This window comes from Molossus molossus, unplaced genomic scaffold, assembly GCF_014108415.1.
Source record: "Molossus molossus isolate mMolMol1 unplaced genomic scaffold, mMolMol1.p scaffold_m16_p_23, whole genome shotgun sequence".
Taxonomy (NCBI): domain Eukaryota; kingdom Metazoa; phylum Chordata; class Mammalia; order Chiroptera; family Molossidae; genus Molossus; species Molossus molossus.
The window spans coordinates 2577444-2595149 of NW_023425359.1; the positions used below are offsets into that span (position 1 = coordinate 2577444).

The 17706-nt window shown below is 43.7% G+C and overlaps 1 protein-coding gene across 5 annotated transcripts in view; it reads left to right on the plus strand.

Moving 5' to 3' along the window:
* LGALS8 (galectin 8) overlaps positions 1-17706 on the plus strand; it is a 39283-nt gene continuing 21577 nt past the window's right edge. For 3 of the 5 annotated variants that reach the window (XM_036277673.1, XM_036277672.1, XM_036277674.1), the window contains exon 1: positions 1366-1515. In XM_036277673.1, coding sequence (XP_036133566.1) covers positions 1474-1515 — 42 coding nt within the window. In that variant the 5' untranslated portion in view covers positions 1366-1473. Of the gene's footprint in view, positions 19-1365; positions 1516-17706 lie in introns of those variants that run through there. The other 2 variants (XM_036277671.1, XM_036277670.1) reach the window with 1 other exon arrangement.

Sequence of the window (17706 nt, forward strand, 5' to 3'; positions counted from 1 at the left end):
GCCTGCGAAGCCCGCCCGGTGAGTCGGCTGCGCGGGCAGCGGCGGGGGTGGGCGCGCCGAACCGGGGGGGCTCGGCCGTCGCTGTCCCCAGTCAGAGTGGACGGTGGGCCCGTCTCCGGTCCGCCCGCCGGCTATGGCGCGGGGGTCCCGCCGCGTCTCCGGCTCCCTCCAGCCGGGGCCGGCCATCTGGGAGGCTCCCTCCTCCGCCGTTTAAAGGACGGGTTTTACGTTTCGTGAGGGACCCCGCGGGGCCCGGGTTCGCCCTGGACGCGCCCGGTGAGAGGCCGAGTCAGTGGGCTGCCTGTTGACGTGAGCGAACGCGGGCCGTCCCCGCGCGCTCGGGAGCCTGAGGCCGGGCGGCCGGCCTCGCCGCTGCCCCTTCCGTGCGCCTGGCCCGTGCCCCCGCGCGGACGTGCAGGCAGGACCAGGTCGGGCTCCCCGCCGGCCGCCGCGGCGTCCCGACCGCGCGCCCAGGCCCGCCGCAGCCCGTTTCCCTTCGGTGCTCAGTCGTCAGGTCTTCGCTCGAGCCGCCCGACGGATCCTTCCTACACTTGTCGCTGACGTCCAGCATCCAGTTAGTTTCAGGTTGCGGCACAGACTGCCCCCCAGGCCGGCCGCAGTGGTCCCGCGGGGTGTCACCACAGCTGTCACGAGGCTTTTGCGTGGGGTTCCCGTGCTGGACGTTCCCGCCCGTGACTGACTTGTGACTAGAAGTTTGTGAAACGGGCTGATGCCAGTAAAACGGAGAACTATCTTACTAATAGTCAAGAGAGTGGATTTTCCCCTTTGTCTTGTTTAAATTAGGAGAAGGAGCCATCTTTTCTATTAATAATAATAGCTAAGGCTTACAAAGCACTTTCTGTGTTTTTTTAAATTCATTTAGTCCTCAGACCAGACCTGTGAAAGTGAGTGCTGTTTTTCTCATTGTTCAGATGAGAAAACTTAAATGATTATCTCCGATAGTTGTATTGGAGAATTTCCTATTATTTTATTGTATTTTATTTTATTTTATTTGGTACCTGCCCCTAGCTGCTAGGGGCTAGCGGGAACTGAACCCGGACTCCCTGATCCACAGGCCAATGCTCCGACCACTGAACCAAACTGGCCAGGGCCAGGGCTAGTATTTTTAATAATAAGTTCCATATTAGAAATTTTCTACTGATGTAACTTTTAAACCAATATTTCCTGCATTTATAATCCAAAATTATTTAGTATATAAGTACGCTAGGTGAGAATTGGGGTCATATCTTTAATTGTAACAGCATCCTGTTATTTGGTAAATATCAATTTATAATTTAAATCTAAGAGTAGTTACGATATGAAGAAAAATGATGCATTTTCTTTCACTCTTTTCATTTTACACAGGGCAACTGCTTCAGTTTCAATCAGGGAAGCCTTTAAATGAAACTTGCTTAAAATCTTAGATCATACACGGAAGAGAGACCCCAGTCAACAGTCAAGTGGACAAGAAGGATGTTGTCCTTAAACAACCTACAGAATGTCATCTATAACCCGGTAACTGATTTCTCTGAAATCACTTTTTACCTTTGGCAGGATTAAGAGCAAATCCAGTGGGATAGTAATTATTGCTGGCAGAGGGGGTCAAGAATAAAATTCAGTAAACGTGTAAAGCATCCTCAGTATGACAGCGACTGTGGTGGGTGCTGACTGAAAACATATGCCACCCTGGATCTCATTCTGGTGAAGGACCAGGTCACAGTCACAACACAAAGTGATGAGAATGTGTTGTGAATGGGAACTGGGAAACAGCAGTGGAGGGAATGCCTATGTTGGGGGTGGTAGGAGGGTGCAGATATCATAAGACATAATTTTAAAAGGAAAATGGGTTTGTTATTATACAACTTTTAAGTTTTTGTTTTATTTATTTTTAAAAATTTTTTTAAATTATATCTTTATTGTTGGATGTATTACAGATGTTCCTCATTTTTCCCCCATTGACCCCCTCCTCCCCACTCCCGCCCCTCTTCTGCCTTTTCCCACACTGTTGTCTGTGTCCATTGGTTATGCCTATATGCATATAAGGTCTTTGGTTTATTTCTTCCCAACCCCCTTCCCTTTGAGGTTTGTCAGTCTAGCAACCAATTTGTACTTCTTAATCCCTTCACTTTTTTCACCCATTCCCCCAACCCCCTCCCATCTGGCAACCAACAAAATATTCTCTATATCTATGAGAATGTTTCTGTTTGGCTTGTTCATTTTGTTTGTAGATTCAATTGTCAGTAGATATGTATTCGTTGCCATTTTGTTTGTTCATATTTTTTAGCTTTTTCATCAAGAAGACCCTTCAACATTTCATATAATAATGGTTTGGTGATGATGAACTCCTTTAGCTTTTCCTTGTCTGGGAAACTCTTTATATGGCCATCGATTCTAAATGACAGCTTTGCAGGATAGAGTACTCTTTGTTGTAGGTTCTTGCTTTTCATCACCCTGAATATTTCTTGCCACTCCCTTTTGGCTTGCAAAGTTTTTTTGGAGAAATCATCTGACAGTCTAATGGGAACTCCCTTGTAGGTAACTAACTGCTTTTCTCTTGCTGCTTTTAAGATTCTCTCTTTGTTGTAAGCCTTTTGCATTTTGATGATGTGTCTTGGTGTGGGCCTCTTGGGGTTCATCTTGTTTGGGACTCTCTGTGCTTCCTGGACGTGTATGTCTGTTTCCTTCACCAAGTTGGGGAAGTTTTCTGCCATTATTGTTTCAAATAGGTTTTTGATTTCTTGTTCTGTCTCTTCTTCTGGCACCCCCAAGATGCAAATGTTGGCATGCTTGAAGTTGTCCCAGAGGCTCCTTACACTCTCCTCATTTTTTTGGATTCTTTTTTCTTTTTGTTGTTCTGATTGGGTGTTTTTTGCTTCCTTATATTCCAAATCGATGGTTTGTTTCTTGGCTTTACCTACTCTACTATTGAATCTGTGTAAATTATTCTTTATTTCAGTTAGTGCCTCCTTCATTTCTGACTGCACATCCTTCATTTCTGACTGGTCCTTTTTTATGCTCTTGAGGCCCTCAATAAGTTCACTGAGGTTCTCACTAAGTTCATTGAGCATCCTTATAAGCAATATTTTGAACTCAGCATCTGTTAGGTTGCTTATCTCCATTTCGCTTAGTTCTTTTCCTGGGGTTTTGTTTTTTTCTTTAATTTGGGACCTGTTTCTTTGTCTCCTCATTTTGGCTGCCTCCCTGTGTTTGTTTCTATGTATTACTTAACCAGAGGTATGGGGCTAGCTGAGACCAGATGCTGCTAGTTTGAAAGAATTTAGGAAATCCTGAAGCAGGATCCAAGACAGGCCAATCCTATGGTTAAGCAACTGGCAACAGCTTGGGTGGGCCTGAAAGTTGGGTGGGGCGGGACCTCAGGGAATCACCAGGGTGGGGCAAACAGTGTGAGCCAAGTTGCTGGAGTCCCAGATATGGTGGCTGTCTGCTGCCCCAGGGAAGGGCTCACCAAAGGAACAAAGGCCTCTGACAGCACGTCTGTCCAGGAGAAAGTCCCCTCTCCAGCCCTTGCTCCAATGCCAAACAGCTCAGTTCTTCCCTGTATGTCTCTGGCGCCCCTGGAGCTGCCTCCCCTCCAAGGTTAGAGGGAGTGAGTCTGAGTAAGTCCGTGTGCGGGCCCTTTAAGAGGAGCTGCCTGGGGCTCCAACCACCTCAGCCTCCCTGAGCCTCAGTTCCCGCTGCTTTTTCCAGCCAGAAGTAATGGGAATTCCCTTCCTGGCACTGGAACCCTGAGCGGGGCGCCTGGTGTGGGACGGTGACCCGTCAGTTCTCAGGGAGGACCTTCCCAGCCCAGGTGTCCTCCTGATTTTTAACCACTACACGTGGGTGTGGGACCAGCCCATCCGCCTCCGCCCCTCCTACCAGTCTCGAAGTGGCTGCTTGTTTAATTCCGTAGTCGTAGGACTTCTATTCAGCTTGATTTCAGGCAGTTTTGAATGATGGTTGTTCTGTAGTTTAGTTGTAATTCTGATGTGGTTGTGGGAGGACGCGATACTGTGGTTACCTACACTGCCATCTTGACCAGAAGTCCTAAATTTTTGTTTTGAATTAGACCTGTTCGTGAGAAGTCTCAGTTTTTCCCTCTACTTTTCAAATGACACTTATTACTTGAGCAGGGAAATGTCAAAAGCTAGTGGTGAGATGGAGAATTAAAAAAATTAAGGATCTTGCCCAGCTGGTGTGGCTCACTGGTTGAAGGTTGACCCGTGCACCAAGAGGTTGCTGGTTTGATTCCCGGTCATGGCACATGCCCACTTTGTGAGCCCAATCCCCAATGGGGGCATGCAGGAGGCGGCCAATCGATGTTCTGTCTCATCGATGTTTCTCTCTCTGTCTCCCTTCCTCTCTCTCTAAATCAATAAAGAAAAAAAAAAAAAAGAACAGTCTTGAGGCTGGTCCAGGACCTCTGAATGGCTGTAATTGCTGAAAGTTTCATTGTACATCCTGGGAAGTAACAAACTCATTTTAGTTTCATGTGGTTGCAGCAGTTTCTGTGTATCTGGAGCTGAATCCTGAATTTAGGTCTTAGGTAGAGTTGCTTTCTGGTACCTGCCCCCAGTGGGAACCGAACCCGGGACTCTCTGGTCCACAGGCTGATGCTCCAACCTCTGAGCCAAACTGGCCAGGGTGAGTTGCTGCTTTTTTTATAACCCTCTCCCCCAAGAGACTCTTGGGCAGTAGGGAGGGTGAGGGTCCTTGAAGTAAGGCCCTAAACCAGTCTTACTTGTGTAAGTGGGTTTAATTTTTTGTTATTTAGTTTGTAGATATAACTCTTTTTTTCCCAAGTTTTAATGTCATTGTACAAGAATAAGGTGTGACCAACATCAAGCAAACTCAGTTTTAGAAGAAATAGCCTCCAGTAGTACTAGGTTTAAAAAGGAAGATTTTCTCAAACGACAAGTGTTGGTGAGGGTGTGGAGAAAAGGGGACTCTAGTACACTGCTGGTGGGAATGCAGACTGGGGCAGCCACTATGGAAAACAATATGGTGTTACCTCAAAAAATTAAAAATTGGCCCTGGCCGGTTTGGCTCAGCGGTTAGAGCATCCACCTGCGGTCCGGAGAGACCCGGGTTCGGTTCCCGCTAAGGGCTTGTACCTCGGTTGCAGTTTGTCCCCGGCCCTGGTTGGTTGTGCGGGTGGCAGCCACTCGATGTGTCCCTTTCACGTCGATGTTTCCCTCTCTCTCTGTTCCTCTCTCTCCCTCCCGCTCTGTCTGTACAAAAAATGGAAAAATGTCCTCGGATGAGGATAAAAAAAAAAAAAAAAATTAAAAATTGAACTTCCATTTGACCCAGTGATCCCACTTCTAGGAATATACCCTAAGAAGCCTGAAACACCAATCAGAAAGAATATATGTACCCCCATGTTTGTAGCAGCACTATTTACGATAGCTAAGATCTGGAAACAGCCCAAGTGTCCATCAGTAGACAAATGGATAAAAAGCTGTGGTACATATACATAATGGAGTACTACACGGCTGTAAGAAAGAAAGATCTCTTATCCTTTGAGACTACATGAAGGGACCTGGAAAGTATCATCCTAAGTGAAACAAGCCAAACAGAGAAAGACAAGTATCATATGATCTCACTTATTTGTGGAATATAATGAACCTAACAGTCTGAGGAAGGGGGTAGTCCCAGAGACATGGAAGTGGGGTACAGACTGACAATCCAGAAGAGGGGATGGTGGGGGAGAGATGAATCACAGAACTTATATGCATGTATGCATGAATAGTGGACATGGACAACAAAGCTGGGGACAGGGCAGGGAGGGAGGGGGAGGGAGGAACCAGTGGGGGGGGGGAAGGAGAAACATCTGTAACAAAAATTAATAAAAAATTAAAAAATTTAAAAAAAAAAAAGGAAGATTTTCCCTTTTTGGCTCTGTTTGGCTCAGCCGTTAGAGCACCTGCCCACCGACTAAAGGGTGGTTCGATTCACGGTCAAGGACATATAACCTGGGTTTGCAGGTTCAATCCCTGGTCCCAGTTGGGGGTTGTGCAGGAGGCAACTGATCCGTGTATCTCTCTCACATAGCTGTTTCTCTCCCCCCCCCCCCTCTTGTCCACTCTATCTAAATCAGTGGGAAAAATAGCCTTAAATGAGGATTAACAAAAAAAAAGAGGAAAACTTACTGAACTTGAAGTCAGAGACATTTAAAATGATTTTGTTCATCTTAGAGTTTAAAAGCATCTCAAAGTCGTAGACTGACTTTCTGCAGAGATTAAAAAAAAAAAAAAAAGCCACCTGCCAAAGGGTGACTGAAGAGTAACCTTGACTCGAGCCAGGAGGAGGAGTGGGCTGTTGAATTACACTGGTCAGTGCGGGCCTTCATGCACAAAGTTGCCTTATTAGAATGGTATTTAGAAAATCATTTTCTAGGTTAAAATCCCTGTTTATCTTGACACGAACATAGTGATGAGTCACGTGATTTCTGGGGTTAGTACCCTAAACTGTAGAGTTGAAACAAAAATATATTGATGCTTAATTCCTGAAGTTGGGCTGCTTTATTTATTTATTTATCTTTTTATCCTCACCTGAGGACATTTTCCATTTTTTGTTCAGATAGAGTGGGAGGGAGGGAGAGAGAGAAACATCGACGTGAAAGGGACACATCGAGTGGCTGCCCCCCGCATAACCCAACTAGGGCTGGGGACAAACTGCAGCCGAGGTACATGCCCCTAGCGGGAACTGAACCCAGGTCTCTCTGAACCGCAGGCCGACGCTCTAACCGCTGGGCCAAACTGGCCAGGGCAAGTCGGGCTACTTTAGAGCAGTAAATGCATCAGGCCTCTCAGATAACCTCACTCTGTTCCGAGGATAGTTCATGATAACAAGTTTACAAAGTCAAAAGTTTTTGGCACATAGCTGCTTTTTTTTTTTTTTTTTTCCCAGTTTCTCTGTTTATAGTTAATTCTCAGAAGCAAGAGGGTAGTGGCAGAAAGACTGAACTGAATGGCAAAAATAACATTTTGATGTGTCTTTAAATTTCACTTATTAAATATTCATAGCATTTAGTCCCCTATTGCACTTCAGCTTTTCTACCGTTTGTAGCTAGTTGCCTTTCCAGTGTTCAAAAGACCGTGGGAAAAAAAGAGGCCACAAATAACTTAGATATTTTAAGTTAATCCCTTAGGATATTGTACAAGGTAGGTTTAAAAAACAAACAAACTCTTTGCATTATGGTTATTTTGTTGGTGATCAGTTCAAACAGTGGGAAAGTGTTTATTGATTTCTGTTATGTTCTTTTTTTTTTTTAATCCTCACCCGAGGACATTTTTCCACTTTTTGTTCAGATAGAGCGGGAGGGAGAGAGAGAGAAACATCGACATGAAAGGGACACATCGAGTGGCTGCTACCCGCACGACCCAAGCAGGGCCGGGGACAAACTGCAACCGAGGCACATGCCCTTAGCGGGAACCGAACCCGAGTCTCTCTAGACCACAGGCCGATGCTCTAATTGCTGAGCCAAACCGGCCAGGGCAGTTTCTGTTATATTCTTTATTAAGCATGAAGACAAAGAATTGACACTGTTTTATCTTTATTCCTTAATGTTTCTAAAGTTGTGGTTACTGGTGATAGAAAAATTCTGTCCATATTACCTTTTCTTGGAAAAGATAAATTGGATAACTGGCCTATGTACTTTTTTCACATTTAATATATTTCATTGACTAGCTCAATTGGTAGAATTCTAAGGCTTAAGAAAGTCGGGTTCATTTTCTTTCCATTTAAATTCAGTGAATAATTTGGAAGACAGTATCTTTACTTCGTACCAGAAATGCCCTCAGTGAAATATATTGACAACTCATTATCCACCTAAATACAGTCAAGACCTCGGTTCTCACCCTGGCCGGTTTGGCTCAGCGGTTAGAGTGTCGGCCTGCAGTCCAGAGAGACCCGGGTTCTGTTCCCGCTAAGGGCATGTACTTTGTTTGCAGTTTGTCCCCGGCCCTGGTTGGGTCGTGCGGGAGGCAGCCACTCGATGTGTCCCTTTCATGTCGATGTTTCTCTCTCTCTCTCTCCCTCTCTCTCCCTACTGCTCTCTCTGAATAAAAAATGGAAAAATGTCCTCGGGTGAGGATTTAAAAAAAACAAACCTTAGTTCTCACACGCCTCCCATCTTGAATAATTTGGTTCTCGAACAAGTTGTTTATGAGGAAAAGTCTCGGTTGTTGAACAAAACCTTGTTTCTCGAACCAAAAACCCTTTCATGCTGATACCTGTATGATCAGTCACACGCCTCTCAGGCAACAAAGTAGAGAATGCACAAGTATGAGTCAGTTAATCTCGAGTTAACATCTCAGGAAATTATGCTGTGAATATTTTCGTATTTTTTTGCTTTTGTTGCGTATTATTATTAAATACGTACAGTAAGTCACCATGGGTCCAAAGATGGTTAGTGATAGCAAACTGAAAAGGAAAGTTGTGAGAACCATGACAGAGCTTTAAAAAGAAATAATTGCAAAGTATGATAGAGGTGTTCACATGCCTGATCTGGTTATAAGAATGGTGTGGCAAAATTGATGATTTAGCATAATTTTAAAACATAAAGAAGCAAGAGTGCTGATGTTGCTAAGGGTGTGACAGTGCTCACAAAACTATTGTAGGCAATTGAAAAAATTAAAACAGAATCATTTGGGGGTCTAGAATGGATTAATTCAATTTACATTATTTCTAATGGGAAAAAGTTATTCTATTTTCGAATAAATCATTTCTCTAACAGCCTTCCAGAACAAAATAAGTTTGAGAATCCAGGTTCCACTGTATTTTATTAGTTCTTAAAATGTGATTAAGAAGTTGTTGCTCCAAATTAATAAACCACTTAACATTAATCCCACCTGGTGCTGAAAAGCTCATCAGGCCAGTTTCCTTAGCAGCCTTACTTTCTTCCTCCTTAGAAGCCTAAATACCTCCTTGTCTCCCTTCAATTTATTTGTTTGTTTGTTTGTTTGTTTATTTCCCCTTCAATCTAATCTTAAACCACAAAACAATAAAATCTACCTGAGGTTCCTTCCAGCGTTTCCTCCCTTATTGCTCTTTGGTTGACCCTTCCTGAGACTCAATGTCTGCTGCCTTGACTTTCTCACCACAGCTCTGCCCTCTGATTTTTTTACTTTTTCTTTCTTTTTTTCCCCCCTGGGTCATATGGTAGTTTTATTTTTAACTTTTTGAGAAAACTTCACATTGTTTTCCATATTGGCCACATCAATTTACATTCCCACTAACAGTCCACAAGGCTTCCCTTTTCTCCACATCCTTATCGACACTTGTTTGTTGTCTTAATAGTAGTCATTCCAGTAGGTGTGAAGTGATATCTTAGTGTGGTTTTGATTTACATTTTCATGATTATTACTGATATTAAACATCTTTGCATGTACCTGTTGGCCATTTGTATGATTTCTTTGGAAAAATGTCTATTCAAATCTTCTGTCTTCTTTTTAATTTTTTTGTTGAGTTGTATGAGTTATTAATATATTTTGGATATTAACCCCTTATCAGATATGATTTGAAAACATTTTTTCTATTCTGTAGGTTGACTTTTTTTAACTTCTTTATTGTTGAATGTATTACAAATGTCCTCCCTTTTCCCCCCATTGACCACTTCTTCCCTACTCCCACACCCCTCCTGCCTTCCCCACACTGTTGTCTGTGTCCATTGTTTATGCATATATACATATAAGTTCTTTGGTTTATCTCTTTCCTCCCCCCTTCTCCCCTTCCCTTTGAGGTTCATCAGTCTAACAACCAGTTTGTACTTCTTAATTCCTTTATCTTTTTCACCCATCCCTCCAGCCTCCTCCCATCTCGCAACTATCAAAAAGTTCTCTGTATCTATGAGTCTGTTTTTGTTTTGGTTGCTCATTTTGTTTGTAGATTCAATTGTTGGTAGATATGTACTTACTGCCATTTTATTGTTCATATTTTTGTTCTTCAAGACCTGTCAACACTTCATATAATACTGGTTTGGTGGTGATGAACTCTTTTAGCTTTTTCTTGTTTGGGAAACTCTTTATATGTTCATTGATTCTAAATGATAGCTTTGCAGGATAGAGTAATCTTGGTTGTAGGTTGTTGCTTTTCATCACTTTGAATATCTCTTGCCACTCCTTTCTGGCCTGTAAAGTTTCTTTTGAGAAATCATCTGACAGTCTTATGGGAGCTCTCTTGTAGGTAACTAACTGCTTTTCTCTTGCTGCTTTTACAATTCTCTTTGTCTTTAACCTTTTCCATTTTGATGATTATGTGTCTTGGTGTGGACCTCTTTGGTTCATTTTGTTTGGGACTCTCTGTGCTTCCTGGACTTGTATGTCTATTTCCTTCACCAAATTAGGGAAATTTTCTGTCATTTTTTGAAATAGGTTTTCAGTTTCTTGCGCTCTCTCTTCTCCTTCTGGCACCCCCACCCCCACCCCCAATGCAAATGTTGGTACGCTTGAAGTTGTCCCAGAGACTCCTTACACTATCCTCATTTTTTTGGATTTTTTGTTCTGATTGGGTGTTTTTTTGCTTCCTCATATATCAAATCGATGGTTTGCTTCTTAACTTTAACTACTCTACTATTGATTCCTTGTAAATTATTCTTTATTTCAGTTGGTGCATCCTTCATGTCTGACTGGTCCTTTTTTATGTTCTTGAGGTCCTCACTAGGTTCCTTAAAATTCTCACTAAGTTCGTTGAGCATCCTTATACCCAGTGTTTTGAACTCTGCATCTGTTAGGTTGCTTATTTCCATTTCATTTAGTTATTTTCCTGGAGTTTTGTTCTGTTCTTTTTTTTTTTATCATCCTCACCTGAGGACATTTTTCCATTCTTTGTTCAGATAGAGTGGGAGGGAGAGAGAGGAACAGAGAGAGAGAGAAACATCGATGTGAAAGGGACACATCGAGTGGTCGCCACCCGCACAACCAACCAGGGCCGGGGACAAACTGCAACCGAGGTACATGCCCTTAGCGGGAACCGAACCCGGGTCTCTCCGGACCGCAGGCCGATGCTCTAACCGCTGAGCCAAACCAGCCAGGGCTGTTCTGTTCTTTCATTTGGGACATGTTTCTTTGTCTCTTCATTTTGGCTGCCTCCCTGTGTTTGTTTCTATGTATTAGGTAGAGTTGCTATGTCTCCTAGGCTATGTCTTCTAGGGCAGCCTATTATAGTAGGTGTCCTGTAGGGTCCAGGGGCACAGCCTCCCTGATCACCCCAGCTGGGCCCTCGAAGTGCACCCCTCGTGTGGACTGTCCACTCTTCTGTTGTAATTGAGTCTTGATTGCTATTGGCACATCAATGGGAGGGATTTACTCAGGCTGATCAGCTGCAAGGACTGGCTGTGCCCACTGACCACTGGCCTCTGACTACCTTGGAGGATCAGCTGTCAGGGGGAGGGGGCACCACACAGAGCAAGACTTATTTCAGCAGGGCTCTGGTACCCACTGAATCCACTGCTTGAGTGTGTCACTTGTGGGGGTGGTTGGGTGGTGGTGCTTCAATGTGGTCTGAAGCTGTCCACTGGGTGTGCTGGCTCTGGGGCAAGGTCAGCCACTGCCTGTGTTCTACCCGGGGCCACCAGGCATAAGCTACAGAGTGATCTGCAGATGGCTGCTTCTTGTGCTGAGCTTGGAGGTGCCCAGGCAAAGCCAAACTGTGAACCAGGGCTGGCTGCTTCTAGTGCCAGGCCTAGGGCCAGTTAGCTTAAGGTATGGGGTTCACTGAGGCTAGGTGCTGCTTCCTTGAGAGAATTTAGGAAAATCTGAAGCTAGATCCAAGACAGGCCAATCCTATGATAAAGCCACTGGAAACAACTTGGGTGGACCTGAAATTTGGGTGGGGCAGGGCCTCAGAGAATCATCAAGGCGGGGCAAACAGTGTGAGCCAGGTTGCTTGCACCCATCTGCTAGCCCCTTAGGGGAAGGGCTCACCAAAGGAACAACGGCCTTCCACAGCAAGTCTGTCCAGAAGTAAGCTGCCTCTCCAACTCTCGCCCCAATGCTGAACAATTCCATTCTTCCCTGTGTGTTTCTGCTGCCTTTCAAGCTGCCTCCCCCACGCTGGAGCTTGGAGGGAGCCGGTCTGAGTAAATTCGTGCTTGGGCCCTTTAAGAGGAACTGCCTGGGATTCCAGCAGCATCAGCCTCCCTCAGCCTCAGTTCCCACTGGTTTTACAGCCAGAAGTTACGGGGATTCTCTTCCTGGCACTGGAACCTTGAGCTGGGCGCCTGGTATGGGACAGGGACCCCTCACTTTTCACTTTTTACTTTTCAGGACCTTCCCAGCCGAGGTGTCCTCCTGATTTTTATCCACCACATGTGGGTGTGGGACCAGCCATCCTACCAGTCTCTCCTACCAGTGGCTTCTTTAATTTCATAGTTGTAGGACTTCCATTCAGCTCAATTTCAGGCAGTTCTGAATGATGGTTGTTCTGTGTTTCGTTGTCATTTTGATGTGGTTGTGGGAGGAGGTGATACCGACGTCACCTATGCCGCCATCTTGACCGGAAGTCTGATTTTTTAACTTTTTCTTAATTGCTTTCTTGTTTTTACCAATCTTGTCTTTACCTTCTTTTTTTCATGTCTTCCTTGATCACCTTCAGTCCTTTCAGATAAGCTTACAGTCTGTGTACAGTTCTGGCCTTTCACCTGAGGTGAATCTCCAGTTCTCAGATGCCCTGCCAACCTTTCAAGACCGGGAGTACCAAACTAAACTCGCACCTTTCTCCCTGAACTGGCTTCCCTTCGGTGGTTTTCCACTTCTGTCAGTGCCCTGCTGTGAGCTTCTGCCTCCTCCCAGGCTGCCAAGCCCTCAATAGTTTGAAGATAATCTCTCTTTAAAGTTCAAAGTTTAAAATTCATTTATGTCAAACCCAGTGTCTTTCCCTTTTTATTACTTTTTTTTTTTTTATCCTCCCGAGGACATTTTTCCATTTTTTTGTTCAGATAGGATGGGAGGGAGAGAGAGAGAGATAGAAACATCAATGTGAAAGGGACACATCGAGTGGCTGCCACCCACACAACCCAACCAGGGCCAGGGACAAACTGCAACCAAGGTACGTGCCCTTAGTGGGAATTGAACCCAGGTCTCTCTGGACCGCGGGGTTATGCTTTAACCGCTGAGCCAAACCGGCCAGGGCTCCTTTTTATTACTTTTTAAAATATAAAGATAATACATGTAAATCATTTTAAAAAATTCAAACATTGTTTAAAGTTTTCATTAAAACATAAATTTTTGCTACCCTGGTGCTCAGTTCCCCTCCTCAAAGGTCATCTTTTTCTACCATTATTTTGTATGTTTTTCCTGAGAATATATGTGAATGTCTAAGTGTGTTGTATATATCACCTTTTGTATGTCCTGTTTCTTCACATGTACGTATCATATAATCTGTTCTACACCCTGCTTTATTTTTGTTTTTTACACACTTTTGGAGATATCGGTACATTTAGAATTTCCTTACTTATTTTAATTGCTGCATAATTTGTTCATTGTGTGTATTAACATATGTATGTAATTGATCTCACCAGTCCCCTGTTAAAGGACTGTTTCCTTTTGTGATTATGCCCAGTGCTGTGATATACATACTTGTATGTGAATTTGTGTGCAGGTGTGCTAGTAATTTACAGGATAAATCTTACACTTTCAACAGCATAGAGTCACACTAATGGCTGTGGTTTATTACAGTGAAAGGACATGGAGAAAATCACATGGGCAAAGGCCAGGGGAACCTCCTAGTGGAGTCGTACAGGTTTGCTCAAATCCCAGCACACATATGACATGCTATCTACCAGGGAAGCACATTGACTCACTTCCCATGGTTTTTACTGGAGGCTGTTCACATAGATTGCTACCTCTCATACCAAAATTCCAGACTCCCAAAAGGAAGTAGGTGTTAGCATAAACCATATCGTTTGCACAGATCGTTTAGGTACAGCAAGCCACCCTTGTCAGTTAGGGTGGTGGTGCTCTCCCAAAATCCAAGTTCCCAGACACCATCCAAGAGCCAGCCTTGTAACAAGGCCTTTCAAGGATAGCAGTCAAGTCTGCTTTGTTCTCTCTTCTCTGTACAACCCCTAAGTTTACAAACCATTGAGACTTTCCCCCTGACTTTTTCTCTCTCTCAGTTTATCTGCTTTGACAGAATCATCTTTACTCTGACCTTTAAGTATGAGTTTTTGCCATTCACTTAGTGTGTGGTCCTGAATCTCCTATGTCTTTCACTATATTTGCTCTTATTGTCCTACCAACTATTTTATTTATTTTGAGGGGGCAGCAATAGATCTCTTTATCGCTTTCTGATTAATGAATGAAAATAATGGTTAATATTGTTAGAGTACTTACTATATAGTTAGTTCTAAATTCTTTGCATGTATCGACCCTTACAATCCTTGCATGCTTTCTATGGTGAAGATACTGTTGTGTTTCCTGTTTAGAAGATGCAAAGCTGTGACAGATAGAGGCTAAATAACTTGCCAAAGGACTCCAGTGGGAGGTTGTAGAGCTTGGCACAGTTTTACCATTTTAGATGGTGACCCTATATAGACAGTTTCCTTTGAAATATTTTTTATCTGTCTGCTATAACTTCCCTACCCAGTGTGTATTGCCATCAGCCAGGATTATATCCTTCTCTCCTTATGCCTGGCTTACTGGAAGTATTGTCTCCCAGATCATGTGCCCACTGGACTATTGTTACCAAAGCCCACTTTCATTATGTTAGTCTAGCATCTGACCCTAACTCAGTCTTTAACTGCTCCCTTACTGCTGTCTCCTAGACGTTCTGTCTTTTCCTGCCCCTCTGCTTTTGTAAACTGTCATTTCTACCTGAATTGACTTTCTCCTGCTGTCTGCCTAACACTATTTTCCCAACTCAGATCATACCTGTTTCATAAACTTTCTTTCACCAACTCAATTAGGATTCCTTATAATTTTTCTGATGCATTTATTTGATACTTACTGCCCATTATTTCAGATGCTAAATTAGTCTGGGTTTGTAGTTGCAAGCACAGAAGCCAATCTCTATGCCAAAACTAATTTATTAAATGATACTGTAGTTCTCAGAATCTCTAGCAGGATGGAAGAACCACTGATTTGCCAGCTAGTCACAGACAGCACCCAGCAGCATGTTCCCGAGAACTGTTCCCATGAAGAGACATCTGTTACCACTGCTGACCCTGGTGTAGCTGCTACCCCCTTGCCACAGCGAATACTGTATGATTCTGGCTTCTTCTTGTCACTACTTCTCACTTCACGTCTTCTAAGCTGGGGTGCTGATTGCCAGAGCTGCTTTGTATGGCTTGGCCCTCACTGAGGTCTAGATGAGGGCTGGTGTTCCTAGGTAGGAGCTTTTCCAGGTAGGGAAGATTTGGTTTTGAACAGCTAAACAAAGTGTACCCCATTTCACTCAGTGTCTTTCCATGGGTCTTCGCTTTTCTTCTTACACACAGGACTCTCTTACTCCTTTCTAGTTGTAGTCTCCCTAAAGGATATCCTTGCACATAAGTCATCGTTAAAAAATAATTAGCTAGGAAGTTTTGGCAAGTAACACCAAGCCTAACTAGGGCTTAAACTTACAGTATTATCTCCAATGTGATCATATCTCTTAATTTTTTACATATATTAATTATTGGTGAAACATAAAGCACCAAAGCTTGGAGTTGCCTGGAAAATAATTCCCTTCTCCTCCTTTTCACAGAAACAAATAGCAATGAGCTGAGTGAGCGGGCTGCAGGGCATTTTGTCTTACGTGGTCCGAAAAAGCTGAGCATTACTGATGTAATTTAGGGTACTTTACAAAGTAGAGAACATTAATCCAAACAATTAAAATGGCAAATGGTCAGCCCTCCCCGTGTGGCTCAGTGGCTTGAGCATCGTCCCATGGACTGAGAGGTCCCAGTTCACTTCCCAGTCAGGGCACATGCCCGGGTTGCGGACTCAATCCCCAGTAGAAGGCGTGCAGGAGGCAGCTGATTGATGTTTCTCACAACGATGTTTCTATCTCTTTCTCTAAAAAATCAATAAAAACAGTTTAAAATAAATACATAAAATGGCAAATGGCCAAATATTTCAGCTTTACAACCTTAAAATTTAATACATGATTTTAAACTGTGGTTATAAAAATATAAATGCTTATTGTAGAAATAATTTTTGGCCTATTTCTTTACACTTCTTTTTAATGTTTATTATAACTTAAGATAATGTTTATTACCTTAAGATTATATTGTAGATAGTTTTGTAGGCTTTCTCACTATATCACTAACATTTTTGTGTTATTAAATAGTCTTCATAAATATAATAGAATATATATAAAATTTGAAGTTACAAAAACTGTTCTCATTTTATTAAGAGATTTACCCTATGGGAGATGCTACCACCTATTCTTGGAATGGGCTGTGGTCCAAAAGACCAGTGTGAGGTGTGACTCCACACATTCTCTACACACAAAACCTTACCCCTCTGCTGTGTGTCTGTAACCACCCAGTACATCTCGTGTTTTCAGTTTCTAGTGGCACAGGTCTGTTCATCCCACCCACCCTGCCTTCAGCAGTTGTCATGACACCAGATGGTAACTGGTTTTGGAAATGTCTTATCTTATTGCTTAAGGCAGCAACACTTGCTATGCATCAGCTGCTTATTTACTGCTCACTTGTCTTGAGAGGCCTGCCAGAGCTGTTTCTGGGCAGTGAGAGCTCGCTCATTCATTCACCACATGGTCATTGATCATCTCTGGACCTGTCCTGGGGATGTAAAGGTGATGATAACCCAGTGTTGCTCCATGCAGTTCACACTCTAGGCAGAGATGTGTGCAGTGGACAGAGCACACAGTGCTGTGATGGCCCCTCAGCTGGCCCAGGGAGTCTGAAAAAGGCTCCACAGAGGAGAGTACACTTGAGCTGAGGTTTTCAGCTACAAGCCACCCATTTACAACAAGCCCCTCTTGTTTTATTTATATCCTGACGATCAGAGCTACCTCAGATAGATTGTAACATATGTCAGCTCAGGTGAGCTTGGCATAAGGCATGCTGATGTCTGGCCAGATGCTCCCAAGTGGAAGAAGGAGGGCCCTGATGGTGGTGAGTCAGGAGATGCAACCCACACAGCACAGGTCCCCGGCCAATAGAGTCACCGTAGGCAAGGGGGAGTGACGAGGTCTTAGTGTGTCAGCCTCACGACAGAAAGGCTAGGTTTCAGGTGATAAGGGGGCAGATTGAGACCCAAATACTATGTGGAAACAGCCATTGGAGCCCAAGCCCACAGATGGACCAGGTCAAGGTCGGTGGAAGCCGTGCCTTGAGAAATCCACAGGCACAGAGTTCTCTGATGTCCAGCAGTGTGGTGTGGGCTGCAGTCTGGAAGCCCGGATTAGGCAGTCACATCCCAGGTGTGGATGAGCCCCCTCCACAGGCAGTTAGTATGCTCATCTCCATCAGCGTTGGCCTAGGGCCTGGCGCAGTCTTGATCCTGCTGCTTAGTGGGCTGGAAGGCACAGCGTTGCAACAAGTTGTGTTTTCTGTTGTCAGAATCAATCTGTTCGGTGGAAGTTGTTTTTTTCCCACAAAACCCCCAGAAAATAATCATAAATAGTATTTATCTTGTGTCTTTTCCCAAATAAATATTTGCAGGTATTATGTAGATATATATATTTTTTAAAGTATTGATTGATTTGAGAGAGAGAAACATCGACTTGTTGTTCCCTTTATTTTTGCATTCATTG